General features: G+C 39.8%; 1 protein-coding gene across 1 annotated transcript in view; it reads left to right on the forward strand.

Moving 5' to 3' along the window:
- The window catches only part of LOC138385968 (phospholipid-transporting ATPase FetA-like), a 74,469-nt gene that overhangs the window by 4,304 nt on the left and 47,038 nt on the right, over positions 1-23,127 (forward strand). Inside the window, exons 2-8 of the mRNA XM_069472134.1 lie at positions 1,512-1,563; positions 6,811-6,883; positions 10,502-10,539; positions 12,207-12,262; positions 16,046-16,159; positions 16,993-17,091; positions 18,680-18,741. Of these exons, the coding sequence (XP_069328235.1) occupies positions 1,512-1,563; positions 6,811-6,883; positions 10,502-10,539; positions 12,207-12,262; positions 16,046-16,159; positions 16,993-17,091; positions 18,680-18,741 (494 nt within the window). The remainder of the gene's footprint in view (positions 1-1,511; positions 1,564-6,810; positions 6,884-10,501; positions 10,540-12,206; positions 12,263-16,045; positions 16,160-16,992; positions 17,092-18,679; positions 18,742-23,127) is intronic.

Genomic DNA, 23,127 nt, shown 5'->3' on the forward strand with positions numbered 1-23,127 from the left:
GAGACCACCATACAACTGACCACTAAGCATGACTCAGAAGTCCATCAGGAGTTACTGAAATTCAGGGAGTGTAAGTATTCACTGTAAGATTGGAGTTGCAGAGGAGGCCTGGAAGAATGAATAATAGTGCCTACCCACTTAGTCCATATCAGAACTGCAACAAGCAATACTGTTACTCTTGCTTTAGACAGCATTTGTCTGGATAGGTCCCGGCAATTGGGATAGCCCTAGGATCTGACCACTTCTCACCACCTCTGCTGGTCCCATCCTGGTCCAAACTACTGTCATTGCTTCTTGGATTATTGTAACAACTATCACCTGGCCTCCCTGCTTCTGCATTATACTTTATTCTCAGCACAAAATGATCATTGTAAGTCAGATCAGATCACTCCTTTGCTTAAAACACTCTAATGACTTTCTATCTCATCCAGAGTAAAAGTTAAGTCATTGCAATGGCCTGCAAAGACCTATATTTTCTGTATCTGCCCCAACCCAATCTCTCTGACAACATATTTTATTACTCTTTTACTTATTGGCCTTCAGCCATACTGCCCTTCTTGTTATTCTTATAAAACATCAAACACATTCCTGTCTTAGGGCTTTTGCATTTGCTATCTCTCTTCCCTCAGGCATTTTCATGACTTGCTCTCTCTTCTTTGAGATCTCTGCGTAAGCATCACCATCTCAATGAGGCTTTCCCTGACTCTTTTTTCAGTGTACCCACAGCCAAACATCCTCTCTCTGTCCTCATTCCTTGATTTATAGAGAATGTATCCCCAGCACATATTACAGTGTTTGGTAAATATTAAATATTTGCTGAATGAACAAGTGCGTAACTAACTTTCCTTAGTGTTCCAGAGTCATATATCCAGTGATACCACTTGAATGTCATATGAAACCAAATGTGGCCTAAGCAGAACTCTTGAACTGCTCTGCCCCCAAATGTATTTCTCCTATAGTCTTCTTTTTATCATTTAATGATACCTCCATCCACCCAATTAGAGGTCATCTTCAATACTTTTCTTTCTCTCACACTGCACATTCAAACCATTGGTAAGTCTAGTCAACTTTAAAAGATACCCCATATTCAACCAGTTCTCATCATCCTTACTTTCATGGCTTGAGGTTAAGCTACCATAATTTGTCACTTAGACTCCTGCAGAAACTTCCCAACTAGTCTCCCTGCTTCTTTTCTCTTTTACCCCCAACCCCCACCCCAGAGTCTCTATAGTAATACAGTGGAATCAGATGGTATTTTTAAGGCATACATTAGATCAGACTAGAACACTCTTTCCCTTGCTGAAACCCTTCTGTTGGCTTCTCGTTATAATCTCAGAATGAAATCCAAACTCCTGTCTGTGTTCTAAAATGCCCAACATGATCTTGTTTTTACCTACTTCTCCAACCAAAACTCTTGTTCTCTATGTGCTTGGTATACTGAACTTCTTTATGCCACTCCAACACAGCAAATTATTTTTTGACTCAGAGCTTTTTCATTTTCTGCTCTTTAGCCTGAAATGCTCTTCATCCAGATCTCAGAAGAGCTGTGCCCGTCTTATTCAGGTCTCATCAAAAGACCTCTGATCACCTGATTACCCTCTCACTACTGCCAATCACCGTCTAAACCATTACTCTCTTTTATGTGTTCTCTTTTTTTTTTTTTTTTTTTTTTTTGAAATAGTGTCTCATTCTGTTGCCCAGGCTGGAGTGCAGTGACATCATCATAACTCACCGCAGCCTCAAACTCTTGGGCTCAAACTATCCTCCCACGTCAGCCTCTCAAGTAGCTGGGACTACAGGTGCATGCCACTATGGCCAGCTAATTTTTTAAATTTTTTATAGAGATAGGGTCTCACTATGTTGCTCAGGCTGGTCTCAAATTCCTGGCCTCAAGTGATCCTCCCACCTTGGCCTCCCAAAGTGCTAGGATTATAGGTGTGAACCACCACACCCAGCCTATACGTTCCTTTTTTTTTTGTTTTGTTTTTTTGAGACAGAGTCTTGCTCTGTTGCCTGGGCTAGAGTGCCATGGCGTCAGCCTGGCTCACAGCAACCTCAAACTCCTGGGCTCAAGCAATCCTCCTGCCTCAGCCTCCCAAGTAGCTGGGACTACAGGCATGTGCCACCATGCCTGGCTAATTTTTTCTATATATATATTTTTTTAGCTGTCCAAATCATTTCTTTCTATTTTTAGTAGAGACGGGGTCTTGCTCTTACTCAGGCTGGTCGCAAACTCCTGACCTCGAGCCATCCTCCTGCCTCGGCCTCCCAGAGTGCTAGGATTACAGGCGTGAGCCGCTGCGCTCGGCCAGAAAAAATATTTTTAAAAGCCTACTGAAACAATATAATAAATATGAATAGTGTTTCATTGTTACAGTTGTTTTTTTTTTTTTTTTTTTTGCCAACCCCAAGATTTTTTGTGTGTGTGTGAGGAGAAATCAGAGGTAGCCTAGAGTTGGATACTTCTGTGCTGTAGAGAGGAAGAGGGAAGACATACTCTGAAAGGGAACTTGCCAAGATGGAAATATTTAAAACAGGCAATGAGTTGACTAACCTGGCTAGAGCAGAGGATTCATGTTGGGAGATAATGAAAGGGGAATGGTACAATAGGTAAAAAGCAGAAGAGTGAGTTTTCAACAAAAGAGGTAAGGGATGATGAGCAGAGCAAGTAGGATGGCTAAGGTCCCTGTTTCCCCAGGACTGAGGGGCTTCCCTAGGCATAGGACATTCAGTGCTAAAACCAGAAAAGTCCCAGGCAAACTAGAATGAATTGATCACCCTAAGAGGAAAACTGCTACTAGTTGAGAAGTTTCAATAGCACAAAGAGGAGGCACTTGAACCTGGAGCAAGCTGGTTAGTGATGTACGTAGCCATATTCACAGAATATGGGGGATAAGAAAAGCAAGCATGGGTTACCAAGATGGCAGAATAGAAGACAACCTGCTCATATTCCCCCATAATAACGGGAATTCTACACCCATCCACAGTCAAAAGTCTCTCTGCAGGAGCCTCAGGATTTGGGTAGGAATTTGTGAAACCCCAGCAGAGCCCAAGACTTGGAGGGTTGTTTTGAGAGTGCAGAGAGACACCCAGGTGGCTGATCTGCTGAGCTTGCTTCCATATTCAAGCCTGGAAATGGCCCAGTCCTACAAAGGGATTGGTTACAACCCCATTTGGCCTTAAGCCTTCAACCAAAATCATCTGTCAAGGGGTTCAGAAGGAATTGCACACACTGGTGTCTTGGTGAAGGCTCGTCTGCCTGCTGACATTGGTCTCATCAGTGAACTTGAAAGTGGCCCTGTAGCACTGCTCCAGCATTCCTTAGCTGAGGTACCAGCTCAGACATGCTGGCATTGGATCCAGATCCAGAGGGAGACTCACTCATATCTTGCAGCCTGTGAGTCTGGGCCTCCCTGATGGGCTCACCAACCTCTGTCCCACAGTAGATCCCAAAGGAACCCAGGCTCAGCTCTGGTTCCTTCTGCTGCAATCAGGGAACTGTCCTGTCTGTGCTGAGACCTGCTGGGAGATGCATACCCCTCTGAGCCAACAAGACCATGCTCTTCACCCTCCATCCCACAGCAGATCCCAAAGGGGCCCAGTCTTAGCTCTGGCCCTTCTCACTGCAGTCAAAGAACTATCATATCCATGCTGAGACCTGCTGAGAGACACGTACCTGGCTGGGCCAACAAGATGGGCTCTCCAGCCTCTGTCCCACAGCAGATCCCAAGGGGGCCCAGTCTGAGCTCCAGTCCCTCCAGCTGCAACCAGGGTACTATCTCATCTGTACAGGGATTTGCTGGAAGATGTGTGCATCTCTATGCCAATGAGACTAGGTACTCCAGCAGATCCCACAGCATATCCTAAGGGGGCCCAGTTCAGCTGCAGCCCCTCCTGCTGCAGTTAGGGAACTATTCTGTCTGTGCAAGGTCCTCCTAAGAGATGTATGGCCTCTGAGCCAATAATACTAAGCTCTCCAGCCTCTGTCCCACAGAAGATCCTGAGGGGGCTTAGTCTCAGCTCTGGCCCCTCCTGTTACAGTAGAGGAAGTATCCTGTTTATACAGGGACCTGCTGGGTGATGCACACCTGTCTGAGCTGACAAGAAAGGCCCACCAGCCTCCTTCCCACAGCAGATTCCAAAGGGGCCCATTCTCAACCCCAGCCTCTCTTGGTGCAGTTGGGGATCCATCCCACCCATGCAGAAATCTGCTGAGGGGACACACCCATCTGGGCTACCAGGACTATCCTCTGGACTCAGGTTCCTGGCCTACACAGCCCCAGTACCTTCCTTGGCCTTCCCAGGTCCATCTGGGCTGGAAAGCTGCATCAACCTCAGACCCAGCTTGTGCTTAGTTCTTAATACATAATTATCACTAAACCTCTCTCTGATAAATTGATTTCTTAATGTGTCTTTCTCCATCCTGTATCTATCTATTTCCTGTTTTTTTTTAAAATCATTCTCATTTTAGAAGAAATTTGAGGCAGGAAGTAGTTAATAACTTACCCCAAGTCACACTGTCATGAATTAGTAGCAGACTTTAAAATAAAACCTAATTTTCTGGCTCCTGACCCATTTTTTGCTTCATCTCTTCCCTTTTTTCTCCCACACCCTGTTTCTCCCTCCTTTCCTTCATGTTCTTCCACTCCTCCTCTGAGTGTAACAGATTAAATATACTTTCCAGTTGGCTGCCCTGTAATGTGATGTATGTACAGAGAGCGTCACAAGATTGGGTGAGCACCTGGTTCCAGGTGGGCACTAGTTGGCTCTTATGTGCCTTATAATCATTTCACATTCAGCTGTGCTGCTTATGGGGCTTTGGCCAGACTACTCTCTCAAAGCTGCTGGTGGCCCTGCAAGGGTTGGAGAGCATCCAGAACTTCAGGCCATCCCATCCTTAGCTCTCTTATTCAGCAGCAGTAGGAACCTCAAACATACTGTGGGGGTGTAGGCAACTGGGAGAGGTCTGGGTGTCTAGAGAATGGGAATTCTGGAACTGCTAACATTGGTTAGGAGAACACAGATTCTGTTGATAAAAGAAACAGAACTGAGGTTGCAGTACAAAACTTGTAGCCCACAAGCACAAATAAAGTAAATTTTGTTTGGCCTACACAGCATTTAATTTTCTTCTTTCTTCTTCTTCTCCTTCCCCTCCTCCCTCCTCCTTCCTCCTTCCTCCTTCTCCTTCCTCTTCTTCTTCTTCCTTTTTAAATCTGGATAATTTTATAGGACACACTTACTCACCAATTTGTCACAATAGTCAGCACTTCATTTCCTATAGTTTTACATCTAACTGCTGTTAACTCTCTGGCTCCTAAAGTTATTTGATGGAACTCTGCCTAAATTACTGAAATATGAATTGTATCCATAATGAGGTCACTTGAGACTCACTCAGGGTAGAACTGGAAGATTCCAAAGTGATCGCCATTTGTCCAGATTATTTTTTTTCTGGCAGTTGATTATTTTTGTGGCTGGGAATGCCCTTTTGTTTAGACTTTATACCTCTCTCAAGAATACGAATTTCCCCCCATGTTGGGATATTTGGGATGATTAAGGTGAAAATACCTATAGAATTTTCTAGTCTTGGCTCATATACACTTAGTGACTATGGGGACCTGAAGGAAATTGATTAAAATAAATACACTTTATTGATCTTTTCTGAGTTAGGTTAAGGATGGAGAGAAGAAAGGGAAGAAAAGAAGGATTTATTTGTATAGCAAACTGATAGGGTTTGATAAGGTATAATTTTCAAAAAGTTAAAAAACACAACTTTCATATAAATATAAAATGATCGGGTGTCAAAGATTTATTTAATTCATTAATTTTTAAAAATTTTTTTATTTCCGCTTATTATGGGAGTACAAAAGTTCAGGTTATATATATTGCCCAGGTCCTGCCCATCTCCCCAAGTCAGAGCTTCCAGTAAGATATTAAGACCAGTTCAAATGAAAATTTAGGAGCTAAGTATTTATAGGCAATTTAATAAAGGAATGTTAAAATAAGATTTCTGAATTATATACAAAACTAAGTAATACCCTAAAGTGCAATAAAACAAACTTTGGAGTTATCTTTTCCACCAGACATGAAATATTTTTATCACTACTGGATAAAAATCTAGAAGTTAACCTTTGCCTACAGAATTATAATATAGTCTAGTCAATAGAAAACTAATCAAAGATGTAAATGCAAAACTGCACTAAAAGATCACCCCCAGGCTGGGCGCGGTGGCTCATGCCTGTAATCCTAGCACTCTGGGAGGCCGAGGCGGGTGGATCGCTCAAGGTCAGGAGTTCGAGACCAGCCTGAGCAAGAGCGAGACCCCGTCTCTACTAAAAATAGAAAGAAATTATCTGGCCAACTAAAATATATATAGAAAAAATTAGCCGGGCATGGTGGCGCATGCCTGTAGTCCCAGCTACCCGGGAGGCTGAGGCAGTAGGATCGCTTAAGCCCAAGAGTTTGAGGTTGCTGTGAGCGAGGCTGACGCCATGGCACTCACTCTAGCCTGGGCAACAAAGCGACACTCTGTCTCAAAAAAAAAAAAAAAAAAAAAGATCACCCCCAAATTTCTTTCGGCTATTTCTAAGTTTCAGATGATTTTTCTGAGAAATTGTAATCATCGATTTAGACTCAGTTCCCAGAAAGTGAAATCTGTTTCCCAAGCTTTGAAAATACAACTTGATGATGAGGATAAATGAAGTGCATTCTAAAATCTACCATATATATCTTAGGGTTAGATCATTTTGGATTTCAGGGATCAAGTTCCAAGTTTCTTAAGCACACGTTTGAATGACACAGTATCACCATGAGAAATTCTCATTCTGAATCCTTTTATTTCCTTTACAGAAATTCCATGGAATAATAGTTGGTACTACTCTGCAATGTCTCTATTTGAAAGCTGTAGGAAGGACAGCTCAGATAAACGTAGGTAAACTCAAAAAAATATATCTAAGTCTGTATGTCTTTATTATTGCCTCTGAAGAGTGTGCGTGTGTACATGCACATATACATATGACAGATAAATAGACTGGCAACCCACCAAATTGCCTAACAAACAACTGACCAGGAAAGGAAATATATATTGAATAAGTAAATACTTTGTACTTACAAGTGGTACAAGCTCTAGTTTTCTCATCTGAGAATTCTAATTTGAGTAATTACAATCATCTTTTATATGTTTCCGGTGTTTGGAAGTTCATCAGGAAAGCTTGAGTTCCTTTCCCACTCCCCATCCTTCACAACCGCCTCCTGCTAAATAAAGGTGGTCAGTGAGAAAAGAAATTGCTGAAGCAGATGAGGTCCTCCTTTGCAGGCTTTTTGTGGACAGAACAAATGGATCTGGCTATGTTGTTAGGGAGGATTTCCATACCACTTCAGTGTTTTCCTTTGGCAAATCAGGGTACTAAAGGGAGCTGGAGTAATCACACCCAAGCCATCTTTCGGAATGTAAAAAAAAAAAAAATTTACATTCTATGTAAAAAAAAAAATTTCTACCATGAAATTTTGAAAAAGCAAGCCAGAATATAGTTCCAGACTTCCTTCTTTTAAGGAATGGAGAAGGTGGAGAGAAATTAGTTCACTGACAAAGGACACACTGTACCTTCTTTACTTGCTTTCTTTGGGCAGTTGTCTGTTTCCTTCCTGGAGGGAGCCTATTTTGAGGGCATAGGCCCTAATTCCAAAATTTTGGAGGAAGTCAGGAAGCTGCCATCCGAGAGAAAACTGGGGAGATCCCATCTACCCTCAGGAGAGCTAAAGGAGAGAAAGCTGAAGAAAACAGAGGCTAATTGACCAGTCGCTCGTGCATTTTCTTATGAGCAGAAAACATGGAGAGCAGAATACTTTAGGGAGTAGTAAGTTCCAGGCAAATGAAAAATGTAATCGTCAATAAAGACTGATTCATTCATTCAATCATTTGACAAATATTTATTGATTATCAAATAAGTGCCAGCTGTGCTAGTTGTGACACTACAATGGCAACAAAACTAGGCAGAATTCCTGCTCTTGGGGAGATTATTAATATCACAGATAAATATTAATTATATCTGCATAAGTGCTATGAAGTAAACATCATATTCTGGGCATTGTGGTCAGAAGCATGGATTCTGGAGCCATACTGCTTGGGTTTGAATCCTGGCTCCACCATTTACTATGTTATCTTGGGCAAATCTCTTAATTTCTCTGTGCTACAGTTCCTCATCTATAAAACAGGGATAGTAATAGTGCTACCACATAAGGTTGCTATGACGATTAAATTAGGTAATATTCATAAAGCACTTAGGACAGTATCTGCCACATGGTAAATACTTGGTAAATGTGTAAAAAAATCATCTATAAGTGCTTGATGCTTTCATTCAGGAAGACAGTAACTTCAGTGTTTATAAATATGGGTTATTTTAAAAGCCAAAAATCTTTGCCAAGGAACAAGAACGAAAACCGTTTTCCTGGCATAAATCTCTTCAAGTAGGCTAACACTACCTACCACAGGTAGAATCACTGGTCCCCTTTTTGAGCAGTGAGCAATTATTACTGGTCCACCCAAGATTTTGGCCCATTGGCCCGAGTTGACAAAGTAACAGTGGTAAACCCAATAATTTGGTAGGTACCACTGTCTTCAATAGGCAGAATCTTCAAGTATATTCTGGTTGGAAAATTTAGAATACCCAGAGTAAATACTTACTAGCTCCAGCTACCTACCCTCTCCTTTCTATTTTCTACCACCTTCTTAGTTCAGGCTGTCATCATTTCAAGTATTGACTATTGCAGCAGTCTTGTAAGTGGTCTTTATGTCTGCAGCCTGTTCCTCTGTAAATCTGTCATTAGATTAATTAATCATTGTTATTAATCTTTCTGAAATTCCAGTTTTATCACATTTTTCTCCACTCAAAACTTTTTCTGGGATTCCTGGTCAGCTACTTGATAAAATTTAGGATTATTAACCTAATATTAAAGTTCTAACTTTAAGATCTTATTTCCTGCCTCCTTCAGATTTTTTCTATCTACTGTACTATCATACGACTTGCCTAGTCTCAGTGCCAAACCTTTCATCAGGTGATTGTTCTTACCTAGAAACCTGTCCCATACATCTCTACCCAATCAACCCTATATTCATCTTTTAGGTTTAGCACAAGTCCTTCTCCATGAAGCCTTCTTCAACAATTCTCCCCTGCTCCCCCCACTCACCCCACTCCAGTTCTCTCTCCTTCCTGAATTCCTATAGTGCTTGGTTTCTACAGTTTTTTTAAAAATAACAGCCTTATTGAGATATAATTCATGTGCTACAAAATTCACCCTTGTAAAACGTGCAGTTCAGTGATTTTTAGTATATTCAGAGTTGTGAAATCATGACCATAACTTAGTTTTAGAATATTTCATCCTTTAAAAAGAAGCCCCATACCATTAGCAGTCATTCCCAATTTCTTCCTTCCCCCAGCCCCTGGCAACCATTAATTGACTTTCCGTTTCTATGGATTTGCCTATTCTGGACTTGACATATAAATATTATAGAATCATATCATATGTGGCCTTTTATGACTGGTTTCTTTCACTTATTGTTTTCAAGATCCATCTATATTGTAGCATGTATCTGTATTTCCTTCCTTTTAATGGCTGAATACTATTCCAGTGCTTGGATATACCACAATTTGTTTATCCATCCATCAATTGGTGGACATTTGGATTGTTTCCACTTTTTAGCTATTATGAATAATGCTGCTATAAACATTTCCGTACAAGTTTTTGTGTAGGCATATAATTTTAGTTCTCTTAGATCTCTACAATTCATTTAAAATCTTATTTACATCCTGCCTTAAACTATTGCTTTGCTGTTTTGCATATATGTTATGCACAGATTCTACCATATTCACTGCCTAGCACAGTGCTTACAGAGCTCCCTCTGTCCTGGAGAGTTTGTAAGACTGTCCCATCTATTATATTTCTCCTCACCCTCTTCTCTACCATCCATACACTTCTGCAAATATCATTGTCATCATCATCACCACTGCCACCACAACAATAAAAACTATTAACAATTATCGAGAGAAGGTTATTGTGTTAAATAACACTAGCTTGTAAGTAATTCAGAAGAATGGAGTAAACCTGTCTATATTGACATAGAAAGATCTCCAATATATAGTGTGAAAAGAAAAAAAGCAACTTGTGAGCAATACATATAGTAGGATCTCATTTGTTAAAAAAAAAAAAAAACCTATATACAGGTATGTGTCTATATGTATACATTTGTATGTAAATGCCCTAAAAAGAAAGGGACCCAAAGGATATACACCAATCTATTAACAGTGGTTTCCTTAGGAAAAGAAGAAGGAGAAGAAGGCACAGGAAAGGAAACTTTAAATTTTTTCTCTATATGTTTCTGTTTTTGAATCTTTTATGGTAAAAATGTATTTATATATTACTTTGAGAAATTTTAAAAATTAATAAAAGTGTAATCACAAAGGGAAAATAACTAAGTTGGAGAAACCAAAAGGAAAGAACAGAAAAGGAAAAAAAGAAGAAAAAGAAATAGCAGGAAGGAGGAGGGCATAGACACTGGCATGTAAAGCAGAAAGTTAATTGGAGCCTTAGTAATATGCTCCTTTGTAGTCTCCATACAAAGGAAAAATTTTGTAAAATTTTATAATGAATATTTAGTAAATAAACATACGTGTAGCTACAATTTCCCATTTTCCCTGTATATGCTGACTTCTGGGACACCTGTAGAATGCTCTACAACAAATGCTAATTTACGTAAGCACAGAAATAGACAATGAGGTTCCAAATCTCTGGGAACATACTGAGAAGTACTAAATTGCACACTTCCAATAGGTGGATTTTATGGCATATAAATTATATATCAATAAAGTTGTTTAGAAAAAACAGACATTTAAAGTTTCTAGAGCTAGTTTCTAGAATTGTTTCTTTAGAAAATTTAAAGCAACAATAGAACTAATTTTTAGGAACTTTTTCTGACCATGACAACAGAGGAAGGATCCCATACATCTCAGAGGCAGAGGGATTGCTAGAGGGGTGGTTGTCCCAGTCTCTGAGGGGACAAATTCAATGGAGACATAACCTAGGAACTATTAGAAGCATTGTGGGTAGAAAAAAGGTTTAGCGGCCTTCAGGCTAAATTCTAGTTTGCTGGTATGATACATTGCCTTAAGAGAACTGGAAAGCACTTACTCTGTATCATCCACATAATTAAAGAATCTTCTCCAGGAATATTTCCATGTCCTGCTTTCCCTGACTTCCGTCCCCTCTTCTGTGTACCCCTAACAACTTATGCTTACCTATATTACTGCCCTTACATTAGATTGAAATTTCTTTTATATTTGTCTTCCTCACCAGGAATAGGAGTACCAAAATGGTCAGGGATGATGTTTTCCCTAGGACTTGGAAACCCTAGGACCTAGCACAGGGCCTGACCCCTATCAAAAACTCAGTAAATGCTTGTTGAACCAAAGAAGAATTGAAGACTCGATAGGAATATTTCACTCAGGACAGAAAGATCTATTGATTATATTTATATATATATATAGACACACACACATACATATTATATATAATCACATATATGGTATGAGGCTCACTATTGGCAATAGTTTGTAACAGCTCTGTTTTGATATGATGATTTCATCATGAATTGTAGTTATCAGGCTCACTCCTACTATACTAAAGTCCCTTAAAGTCAGAGACTCTGTCTTACTCATCTTTTTATCCCTCCCCCAACAGCATCTAGTATACTGGCTTCTGTGCAATAGATACTCAGTAATGATTTATTAATTTACATTTAGTTAAGCAAATTTAAGAAAAGCTGGCTTGGAGAAGAACTTTAGATATATTAAGACAAGGTGCTGGAATTGACTCATGAGCGAGGCCTGGGTTTCTGGGTTTGGCAGTAAGTTTGGTATGGGCCATCCTGCTGCCTGTGGAGACATAATCTAGGAAGTATTAGAAGCTTTAATGGTGTGGAACTCCTCAGGAGTTACTAGTCCTGTTGCCTCCAAAAAGCTTGAACACTTGAGGATTTTCATTTTTATTATATTTCTTGATTCTTTGAATAAAGAGACAAAATCCCATTTTAGACAGATATCTCAGCAAGAAAGTGTGGGGATCTGATCTAGTGAAGTCTTCACTAGCAGCCAGCATCCTGGGCTGATCTACAGAGGGACATCCTTCTCATCATTTCTCTCCTCTTTTTTCATAACAAGAGAGATATCTGCAAGCCAACAACAGAGGACTCAATGATACTTTTGGATATCCGGTGAGTATTATGCCTCTAGCTATTTTAGAAGGAGGCAGGTATTCACCTGTAATATTCCCCTTTGTTGGGGGACCAGGAAGTTCATTGTAGATGAATCCTACAACATAGATTCTACTTTCAAGCTTCTATACAATGAGGGCTCAGAAACCAAAATTTATCCAGTGACCTAAACTCAAGAGAGAGAGAATATGTCTCAAGTTTGGATTTATATAACTCCCAGAAAAGAGATACTATAGCTTTTCCTTGCACAAATGAAAGCATAGTTCCAGAATTTTCTTCTTTCACTCTCATAGCTGTCTATGACAATACATGTAGATCTGCCTCATTCATTTAATGGCAGCATTGTTTTCCATTATATTGATAAACCTTAATTTATTTACTCAGTCCCTATTGATGAACATTTAAAATGTCTCCAGTGTTTTGCTATGATAAATGGCCCTGAATAAACACCATTATGTGTATATTTTGTTGCGTTCGGGTGAGTATATCCTACGAAAGTTCCCTAGAAATGAATTGGCTGGGCTAAAAAGAAAACACACTAAAAATTATTAGAGGCCAGATTGTTCTGTAAAGGGATTATATCCATTTATATTTCTACTTACAGTAGAGACTTCACATTCCTACCAAACTGGGTTATTATCAATCTTTTTCGTCTTTGCCAGGCTCTTAGATGAAAAGCAACAGTTTCTTATCTATCTTTCCTTAATTTTGAGTGAGACTGATAATCTTTTCATGTTAATTTGTCTTTTGTATTTCTTTTTCTGGAAAATACCTACAAAGAATCTTTGCCCATTTTCTATTAGCTTGTTCATTTTTCACTTATTTATATGTTTATGACTAACTCATAAAAAGATACTTATTAAAAAGTCATGCTCCAACACATGTTCCCATCCTTCCCAAATCTGCTCCCTATAGGGAACCACATTAGTTTTTTGTACATTTATCAGAGCTTCTTTGTGCAGATAAAGCAAATACAAATATATATTACTATTTTCCTGCCTTTGTGCACTGTTGTGAACCTTAACAATATATCCTAGAGGTGTTTTCATAATCATGATTTTGGTAATAGCTTTTTCCTTCTTTTCTTTTCTAGTATTTCCTCTACAGATTTAGCATAGTTAATTTAACCAGTTCCTTTAAAATGGACATTTGAGTTGTTTTAAATCTTTTATGATTACAAGCAATGCTTCCAGACATATGTTATGTCATTCATATATTTTATATATATATAAATATGTACATAGCCATATATGTTTGTAGTCTCTGTGGGATATTAGTTTATGACTTCTGTGTTATAATAGTTCTGGATAATAACAATGTTCAAGGTGTGGCCATGGAAACAGGTTTCCCCTTTCTATCTCCTATACCTGCATAAGAAGCAGTAGGGTACAGTAAAGCTAGGTTTTGGCATCAGACAGACCTGAGTTTGAATACAGCTCTGCCCCTTACTAACATTGAAACCTTAGGCAAGTTGTTTAAATTCTCCGATCTTCAGTTCTTTCATTTGTATAATACAATGGGCATAATAATGTTCACCTTGCATGGCAGTCATGGCAGTTAAATATGGTTATGAAAATTTTAGTTTCTTTTTCCAAGAAACTGTTACCCCTTGGGAAAAGGGTACCTGTCTCATTCATCTCTGTATCCACAGTTCCTATCACAATGTTTGTCACATACTTGGCATTCAGTAAATATACGCTGAGTATTTAATAAATAAATAAATAAATAAACAAACAGATTTGACTAATTCTTACGTATTTAGTAACCATTTCATTTCATTTCCCTGACCTTGTGCATTGCTCCTTTTCCTCCTATTTCTCTAATTTCTTCCCCTCTGACTCCTTTCTCTCTTCCCAACCCCTAACTGCTGATTCCCATTATATCCTTGGCCTTCTGTTTTCTTCTATTACCGCATTTAGCATTCAGTCCTATATCACAGCCCAAAGAAATAAATAACCAAATTAAAGTCAACCACCTCTATTATGCTTAAATTTTATTACCTCTGCTAGAAGAACTAAACACTGAGGAAGTTCATAGTTAAGGAGATGTTCTACATTCTTGAGATACTGCTTCTGGTTTGACATTTAAGAGTAGAACCAAACACTCTAGTTGCCAAGTTAGTAAAGAAATACTGCTACTTCTATCTCAAGGCAGAATCAGCACAGCTTTTGTCTTTGTTTGCTAAACAAATGCTAGCCAGGTAAGTAGAAATCGGAAATACTTATTAAATGGCTATGTAATCAAATGGAAAATCAACAGTGAAGGCCAGCTACTTCAGCAAGACCACCTCTCAGAAGATCCAAGTATCAGAGCCATCAGGACTTAGACACTGAGAAACTCAGAGTATCTTATGATCAAAGAAAACCATTTCTATGCTAGAATAATATACTCTCCAGGCAAGAAGGGCCCTTGAAGATTATTTCATTAGAACTTCATTCAGGGCAGACCTATGAGCTTCTCCAGGATAGATTCTGTCTAATTCTTTTTCAGCCTCCACTAGTATAGCCCAGAATAGGGCTGTGAACAGAGCAAGGCTTGAGAAATGCTGCAGTGGTTGATTAATTACTAATTGGAAAATTGTGGAGAAACGCCAAGGCAATCTTAGGTTTAGCTTGGATCTCTAAACTCTACATGGTAAGCTATTTAACCAGCTTCTCTTCCCAAGGGAAACAGACCTTGGGCAAGACTTGGCTGGGTAGCCTATCTAATTCTCCTTGGGAGAATTCTGATTCTCCAAGAGAAGGATTTTGACGCCATTCCCAAAGAAGGGCCCAGCAAGATTCTTCATGCTTGGGCAGTATCTGTATTCCAGGCCTGCAGGTGGGTTTATTCTTTGTTCTGGCCTTATGGATGGAAGAGATAGGAAAGAAGCCCTGTCCTTAGGGACTTATTTGGTTACATTCTCCTGCTTTTCTTGAGCTGTTAGACACAAGCTCTGACATCTTGGGACAAACAATTTAAGACCCAAAGTTAGAGAGTAAGATGGTACTGTCAACATCTTGAGATCAGGATTGAGGAAGCAGACAAGTTCCCACTCAGCAAAAGTATAGCTTGGATAATAATAGGCCAAAACTATTCAGATCCTCCTGGGACAATTAGGAGCCAAGTGATTCTGCAATGCTGACAGTCACCAGTGTGGGAACCTTCAGTGGGCTAGGGTTCAAAGGCAGTTCTTTGCTTTTAGCATCTGACATCCTTCAACGCTGAAAGTAACAAGTAAAGGCACACCAAACTGAGTTTGCTAGGGTAAGAAAAGCTTCAGTAGAGACCACTGGATTCAGTGCCTCAATTTCCTCGTCCTCAAAGGTGATCATATAGTATTCACTTCACAGGGTTGTTGTGAGGATTAAATGGGTTGCTACATATAAAATGCTTAGAACAGTGCCTTGAATTTAGTAAGTACTCAAGAAATGTAAGTTTTTATTGTTGATTTATTGTTATTATTATTAATAGCATCAATTAACAAAGAACTCTGTCAGGGGCAGAAATGCATTCTGCCCCCAAAGAAGCTGCTATGTGGAGTGGCCTTGCCATCTTACAATCCTCTAGGTGTCTCTAGGTCTCAGGGAAAAGGGGGAAATTAGACATTTCTTTCCTCTCTCCGTCCCAGGTTGGGGGAACTTTGGTGGCTTTTTCCCATTTCCTGAGTGGTCTTGGTCTTTTTTGTTAAGACTGGGAAGTGGGGGCAACTACCTAATCAATCCAGTTTTGAGTTGTCTTTGGTTCCTCTAATTGTGTGTGTTTTGGTATTTTGTGTTTTTGTTTTTTTTTTTTTCCTCACAGGACAATACCATCAAGACCTCAAGATACAGTGTCATTAACTTCCTTCCCCTGAACCTATTTGAACAGTTCAAGAGACTTGAAAATGCATATTTCGTTGTTTTGCTATTCCTACAGGTATTACCTTTTGGGGCCTTTTCCACAGAGTGTTTTATCAAATCCTCTGGGGTCAGACTGTATAATTAGTTTTTCCCTTCCCTAAACTGAGAGAGATGTCTCCTCTCTTTAGACAACAGGCAAATGGATGGCTGGAGTCTCAGGCCAGTCCCTTAGAGTATCTGTGGTCAGGATTAGCCCATGTGAAATAAGCCTCTACAAGAGGAAGGAGACAAGGTTACCAAATCCTAAGGAAGTTCAGCTCCTTATCAGGGCTGCATGGTCACAGGTCAGCTTGACCACAGGGGACCATAGATTCTTCACCCTGACCACAACTGCAACCCTATTCCTCCTTGTCCCAGCCTCTGTGACAGAAAATTAACACACAGGAATGCTCAGGAAGGAGAATGATTTAGAGTGTAAGAGTGCCAGGACAAAGAAAGGAAGCAGAATAGGATAGGCCGAAACTGGGGGAGATGGACAGATCGCCTCACTTCCCCTTGTACTGAAGGGTGTGGGAGAACATGTGGTTTTCCCATGTCCACTCTTACTGCCCTGCCCCGTTACCATTCGTTATCAGGGGAGAAATGGTCCTTTGCCATCCAGAGGAAGGTAGTGGAGTTCAGGACAGATAGGGAGCAACTTGTAGCCTTTTTGTTCTTTTAGCATCACTTGAGAAATGTTTAAGTATGTTTTGGGGGTTATATGAAGGCTACAACAGTGGAAAGCAACTAGGAAAGTGGGTTTGCTATGAACCTATGGAGGTGAAAATGTGGTGGAAGTGGGGGATTGGGAGCAAATATATTATCCTTTGAGTTTTCAGACACAGTATTCTCTCCCTTTCCTTCTCTCAGTTGATTCCCCAGATCTCCTCCTTGGCGTGGTACACAACTGTGGTACCCCTGATGGTGGTGCTGTCCATAACAGCAGTGAAAGATGCCATCGATGACCTGGTGAAGTGGCTTCCTGGGCCTTTAGTCCCTCACTGTAACTAGCTAGTCAGGCTGTGGGGCAAGAAGGACTTCCTAACATGTAGTACTAAGAGAGAGCACTGAACGGAAAGAGATATTTCCCTTTCTTGTTTCCTTATCCATCCCAGAAAAATATGTAATTCCCTTAGGCCCAAGATTGGTGGTCTATGCATGGCCAGAAGGGGCAGCACAAGGCCTTTCTCTGTCTTCCTACTGCCACCACATTTAGCCCCCTTCCATCTTTGATAGCCCACTCTTCCTTTACTCCCCTCTTAGCTTTCTCTGGCTTTGCTCTCATCCTTCTTTCTCTGCTACCCTTCTTCCATCTTATATTCCTTTTCCCTGCTTTCCTCTGTCCCTGTTCCCTCTTTCTCCTGTTCTTCCTCTTTTTTCTCCTCTCTCTGAATTCCATTTCTCCTCTCCAGCTCTCCCTGTGTCCCTTTCCAGCTCTTGATTCTATTAGGTATGCACAACAGCTAGGAAGCCTCTGGTTTTAAAAGCCTCATGACATAAGCAGAGGCCAGCTCCCTTCCTGGGTCACAGTGAGTGCTTCTGGGCTTCCTCTGTGCTTCTTACAACAGGCCTGGTAGAGACGGTGATGGTGAGGACCCAGTGCCAGGCCTACTAGTGAGATTTGGGAAGCCAGTCCTGTTGACCTGTTTACAGTTTCCCTAAGAGAGTCCTTCTCATTGGCCAGGATAGATTTTTTGACCAAAGTTTGAGAGCATGGATGTTTTCCCAGCACTTTCACTCTGTAACTCTTTAAACCCAGGATTAGCACATGTCCTGGTTCAAATTTTAATCAGAACTCAGATGTGCAAAAATGTAACTTTATTTCTCTATAACAGAACTCATTTTAGCTCATAACCGCACACATACCCCCAACCTCAACTCTTTCTAATGAGAACTGAAAATTAACTTGCCAATTCAGGGTAACCTGGTTACTTCTCATTTAGAACTCAGTCTCTTTAGGAGAAATATTTGGACAATTCTGAATTCTGACAAATTTTGGATTCTCTCTGCCCCCTTCCCAAACCTACCCTTTTCCCAGGGAATAATCGCAACTGGAAAGAGGAGATTCATGTGAGTCCTGGCATCAGGACATGCCTTGTATTTGTTGCCCTTCTATTGGTCTTTATGTTGGCCTCTTTCCTCAGTGCATCCACTGTAGTAGCTTCTGGATGTCGATTACAGCTGGCAGTAGGGGTGGGAGCATCCTTGAAAATTCCTAGCTTTCCCTGCACCTATCACGGTGTGTGGGACTCCGTAGTCCTGCCCATTCTGTCCTCTGCAGCTTTTGACATAAGTTATTTGTTCTCATTCTCCCAGGCTTTTGGCTTTTGATATATGAAACCAAGATTTTGTCTCTTCTTCTCCCTGGATTCTTTTTCTGACCTCCTTTCCCAGCTTCCCAGAGATAATCAACCTCATGGTCTAGTGTTAATGGTAGAAGGGCTTCAGGGAGGGGGAAAGGAAGGGGAATTATACTGGGTAATATTTCAAAACACTAACCTTCTACATGCAGTTTGCTATAGATCTACGGCCTGAACATTTTCTTATGTGATTTTAGAAAAGGCACCAAAATGACAATCAGGTCAACAACCGTCCTGTTCTACTGCTGGTGAATGGCAGGTAAGTTCTTCTGGGGAAGCCAGTTTAGGTAGGACCAGTCCTGGAGGAGGGTTGTCCTTGCTGAAGCTTGATGTGCTGGGTGCTTTGGGAAGGTAGTTCAGGACAGTGAAAAGACATAAGAAGAATTTGTTTCTAGATCTAGAACAAACTAGCCATATTACCTCAAATGTCTCTGGCCTCATTTTTCTTTTCTATAAAGTAGAAATAATATTCTCTACCTTAGAGAATACACATGTAAATAAAAGCAAAATGTGTATTGAAACAATTAATATATGATAACATGATATTAATATCCCAAGTGATTTTTATTAGTATAGTAGTCAGCATGTAAATATCTGTCTTTACAACATTAATGGATTCTGACATGGCTTTTTGGTAGGTCACCGTTTCTGATAACAATCTAAAGAAAGTACTGGGCTGGGCACAGTGGCTCATGCCAATAATCCTAGCACTCTGGGAAGCCAAGGAAGGAGTATCGCTTGAGCTCAGGAGTTTAAGACCAGCCTGAGCAAGAACAAGACCCTGTCTCTACAAAAAAAAAAATTAAAAAGTTAGCCGGGTGTGTTGGTAGGTGCCTATAGTCCCAGCTATTTGGGAGGCTGAGGAAGGAGGATCGTTTGAGCCCATGAGTATGAGGTTGCAGTGAGCTGTGATGATACCCTGCACTCTACCCAGGGTGACAGAGCAAGACTCTGTCTCAAAAAGTATATATAAAATAAAAAATAAAGAGAGTATTGGTGTTGACCCTATTGCTGAAGTGTTTGATCATAGCTATCTAAAGTGTTGGCAGGAATGGAAGTAGGCAGGCATATTCCTATGTTAGGCAAAATATGAAGACTATTGTAAGAGGCAATATAATAGGAATAATAAAAAATGAGCAATCATAGCTGGTTAAAGGAATAAAGGAAGACTTTCTGGAAGAGGTGATGTTTGTACTAGGCCTTAAGCGGTGGGGAAGAATTCAACAAGTAGAGATTGTGTGAAAGGAAAAGTGACCAGGGTGAGCAGACTCATGATTATAAGAAAGTGCAAACCTGAAGGAGTTCAGGATTGAAGTCCAGCCTTTGTCATGGTGGCCTTTCAGGAAACCCAGTAGCTATAGTTTTTGTCATATAATTCTATTATCTGAAATGCTTGTGTATCTAATCCTGTTGTTGATTTTGTCAGCTGATCCTTACTCAGGGTGGATTGTTCCCTCAAATGTTTAAACTATTGAAACCTCCCATAAGATACCACCAAAAAAGTCACTTGTGCTTAAAAAGAAAATTAAAACAGGAAGAAAGAATGGAAATAGACATAAAAAGAAAAGAAAGGACAAAACTGAGTGTGTTAGAAACTGGCCAAGCTAGGGAGTTGCTGACAAATGAATTTAGTCAAATGAACTCCCAAGAATTTGTCATGGAGTGATTTTAGAGCGGGAGTTAACAAGCAAGGCTCTGGTTAGACTTTGTAAGCAAGCGTCTTATTACTTTAATATGCAGAGGTGAGATTGGTTGTTGAAACAGTCTACATTCCAAAAAAAATCTTTCTTTTTCTAGAACACATAGGTCTGAGCAGAACTGCTATATAAAAAGTTTATCTGTTTTGCAAGTTATGATTTTTGTTGTTTTTTATTTCTCAATCATTTTTTTTACAAGCACATCTTTAGAGGAACTTTCTTTTTGGGAATTCTAAGTGGCCTGAGGTGAGGTTGTAGAGGGGTTTGTGTTTGCTTATACCAGGGAACTCAAGGGTATCACCTGCTGAGACCTAATTTGGAGGATGCATAAATTTGAGCCCCATACCACAGGAGGTTACAAATTCTTAGGGAAGAGTCCTACACTCACTGACCCCAACCCCCCAAACCAGGGGTGAGGAACCTTTTCATGTTAGAAGGCCACATTAATTTAGCTGTAATCAAAAAAGGCTGCATTCAAGAAACTTCAATCAGATATACTTAAAAATGTACATTTTTTGGGTAAAAGTCTTACTACTACATACTTAAATAATTTCAGAAAATTAAAACTATTTGTTAAGTTTAAAGTTAACTAATCTTTTAATGACTTCATTGTGTTTGCTTTTGGTTGGAAAGCATTTGAATATTTGGTTGCAGCATGGAGGTCCGCAGTTTCAGTTGATCTTCTATATGGGTATCATTCATTTGTGACTTTAAGGGCACCTTGATTTGGGTTAGGGAGGAGAATGTAGATTCACAACAATAAGTGGCTGAAAAGCAAGAAAGCATTTTTTGGGCATGTTGCCTAAGGCATGAGTATTCTGCATTTATCCATATTTCAATTGGATCTTTCTTACTATCAAACAATGACTTTAAAATGTCTTTGCGATTGTGAATTGTGCTGCTATAAACATTCGGGTACAGGTGTCTTTGTCATAGAATGACTTATGTTCCTTTGGGTAGATGCCCAATAATGGGATTGCTGGATCGAATGGTAGGTCTATTTGAATCTGTTTAAGGTATCTCCATAATGCTTTCCACAGGGGTTGCACTAGTTTGCAGTCCCACCAGCAGTGTATGAGTGTTCCTGTCTCTCTGCATCCACGCCAACATGTGTTGTTTTGGGACTTTTTGATAAAGGTCATTCTCACTGGGGTTAAGTGATATCTCATTGTGGTTTTGATTTGCATTTCTCTGATGATTAGGGATGTTGAGCATTTTTTCATATGTTTGTTAGCCATTCTTATATCTTCTTTTGAAAAATTTCTATTCATGTCATTTGCCCACTTTTTCATAGAGTTGTTTGATTTTTTCTTGCTGAGTTTCCTGAGTTCTAAATAGATTCTTGTTATCAGTCCTTTATCTGATGTGTAGTATGCGAAAATTTTTTCCCATTCTGTAGGTGGTCTGTTTATTCTCGTGACTGTTTCTTTGGCTGTGCAGAAGCTTTTTAATCTAATCAGGTCCCATTCATTTATTTTTGTTGTTGCTGTGGTTGCCTTAGGGGTCTTCTTCATAAATTCTTTGCCTAGGCCAATGTCTGTAAGAGTCTTTCCTACATTTTCTTCTAGAATTCTAATTGTTTCACACCTAAGATTTAAGTCTGTTATCCAGATGTGGAAACAACCCAAATGCCCATCAATTCATGATTGGATTAGTAAATTATGGTATATGTATACCATGGAGTATTACTCAGCTATAAGAAATAATAGTGATACGACATCTCTTTGGTTCTCCTGGAGAGAGTTGGAACCCATTATATTAAGTGAAGTATCCCAAGAATGGAAAAACAAGCATCACATGTACTCACCAGAAAATTGGTTTCCCTGATCATCACCTAAATGCACATTTGGGAATGATACCAATTGGATATCAGACTGAGGTGGGGGGGTGAGGGAAGGGGATGAATGATGCCTACATGATGAGTGCGTTGCGAACCATCTGGGGAATGGCCACGCTTGAAGGTGCTGACTGGGGGCGGGGGGAGGGGTGCGAGGAGGGGATGGGTGTATACCTACATGATGAGTGCGGTGCAACTTTTGTACCCCCATAATAAACTGAAATAAAAAATAAATAAATAAATAAAAAGACATTCCCACATAAATATTCCAATGTTTCTATTTCTATAGCATATCCTTCTTTTATGAAAAATAGTATGCTTTGGCTTAAGTTACCTAGCCCTCAGCCTTAGACCCTATCCAGCGATAATTTTCAATCTGCTAATTATTCCAAGCTCACTGAAATGGAGTCAATCTCTCCAACAGAGCAGTGTCCTCAAGACGTCCATTGTCTCTATGCTCTGTGTCTTTAAAATCCCTGCAGGGAAAATTCAGAACAGCTGAACTGCTTGGATTTACAACATGAGTTCACTGGCTACTCTCGCTGATTTGATGATCTACTCATTTTAAAATGACTAATCTAGGAAATCAACCATATACTGTATTTGATTTATTGTTGGCAAAGGCTAACAAAATGTTAATATTTTTATTTCAAATAAATTGAATGCATTTAAAAAAAATGTCGTCTACTGAGAGCTCAATCAATTCCATCTATAGTTCTTAGGTACCTTGGTATCAACTAGGTGAGGCTAAAATGCTAGTTTGTGTGTGACGTCATGATTCTCGAAGTCAGTGAACCTTTCGTTGTATTCTCCAATTAATATGTCTGTAACAGCTGCGTATTCTTCAGATGATTTGCATATATCATCCTGCTCATCATTGACCTTTGCTAACTGGGGAAAATGTTCCTCCAGAATTTTCTTTTGAAGAAGTGTTTTGAAAAAAAAGAACTTTTTCTTTTTTCTTTCAGTTGGTTTATTTTTTCCGTCATCTTTTTTTTTTCAAATATATTTTATTTTATTTCAGCATATTATGGGGGTACAAAAGTTTAGGTTACATATACTGCCATTCCCCCCCATCCCACCCCCGAGTCAGAGCTTCAAGCGTGTCTAT

The sequence above is a fragment of the Eulemur rufifrons genome, chromosome 7 (assembly GCF_041146395.1).
Source record: "Eulemur rufifrons isolate Redbay chromosome 7, OSU_ERuf_1, whole genome shotgun sequence".
NCBI classification, from domain to species: domain Eukaryota; kingdom Metazoa; phylum Chordata; class Mammalia; order Primates; family Lemuridae; genus Eulemur; species Eulemur rufifrons.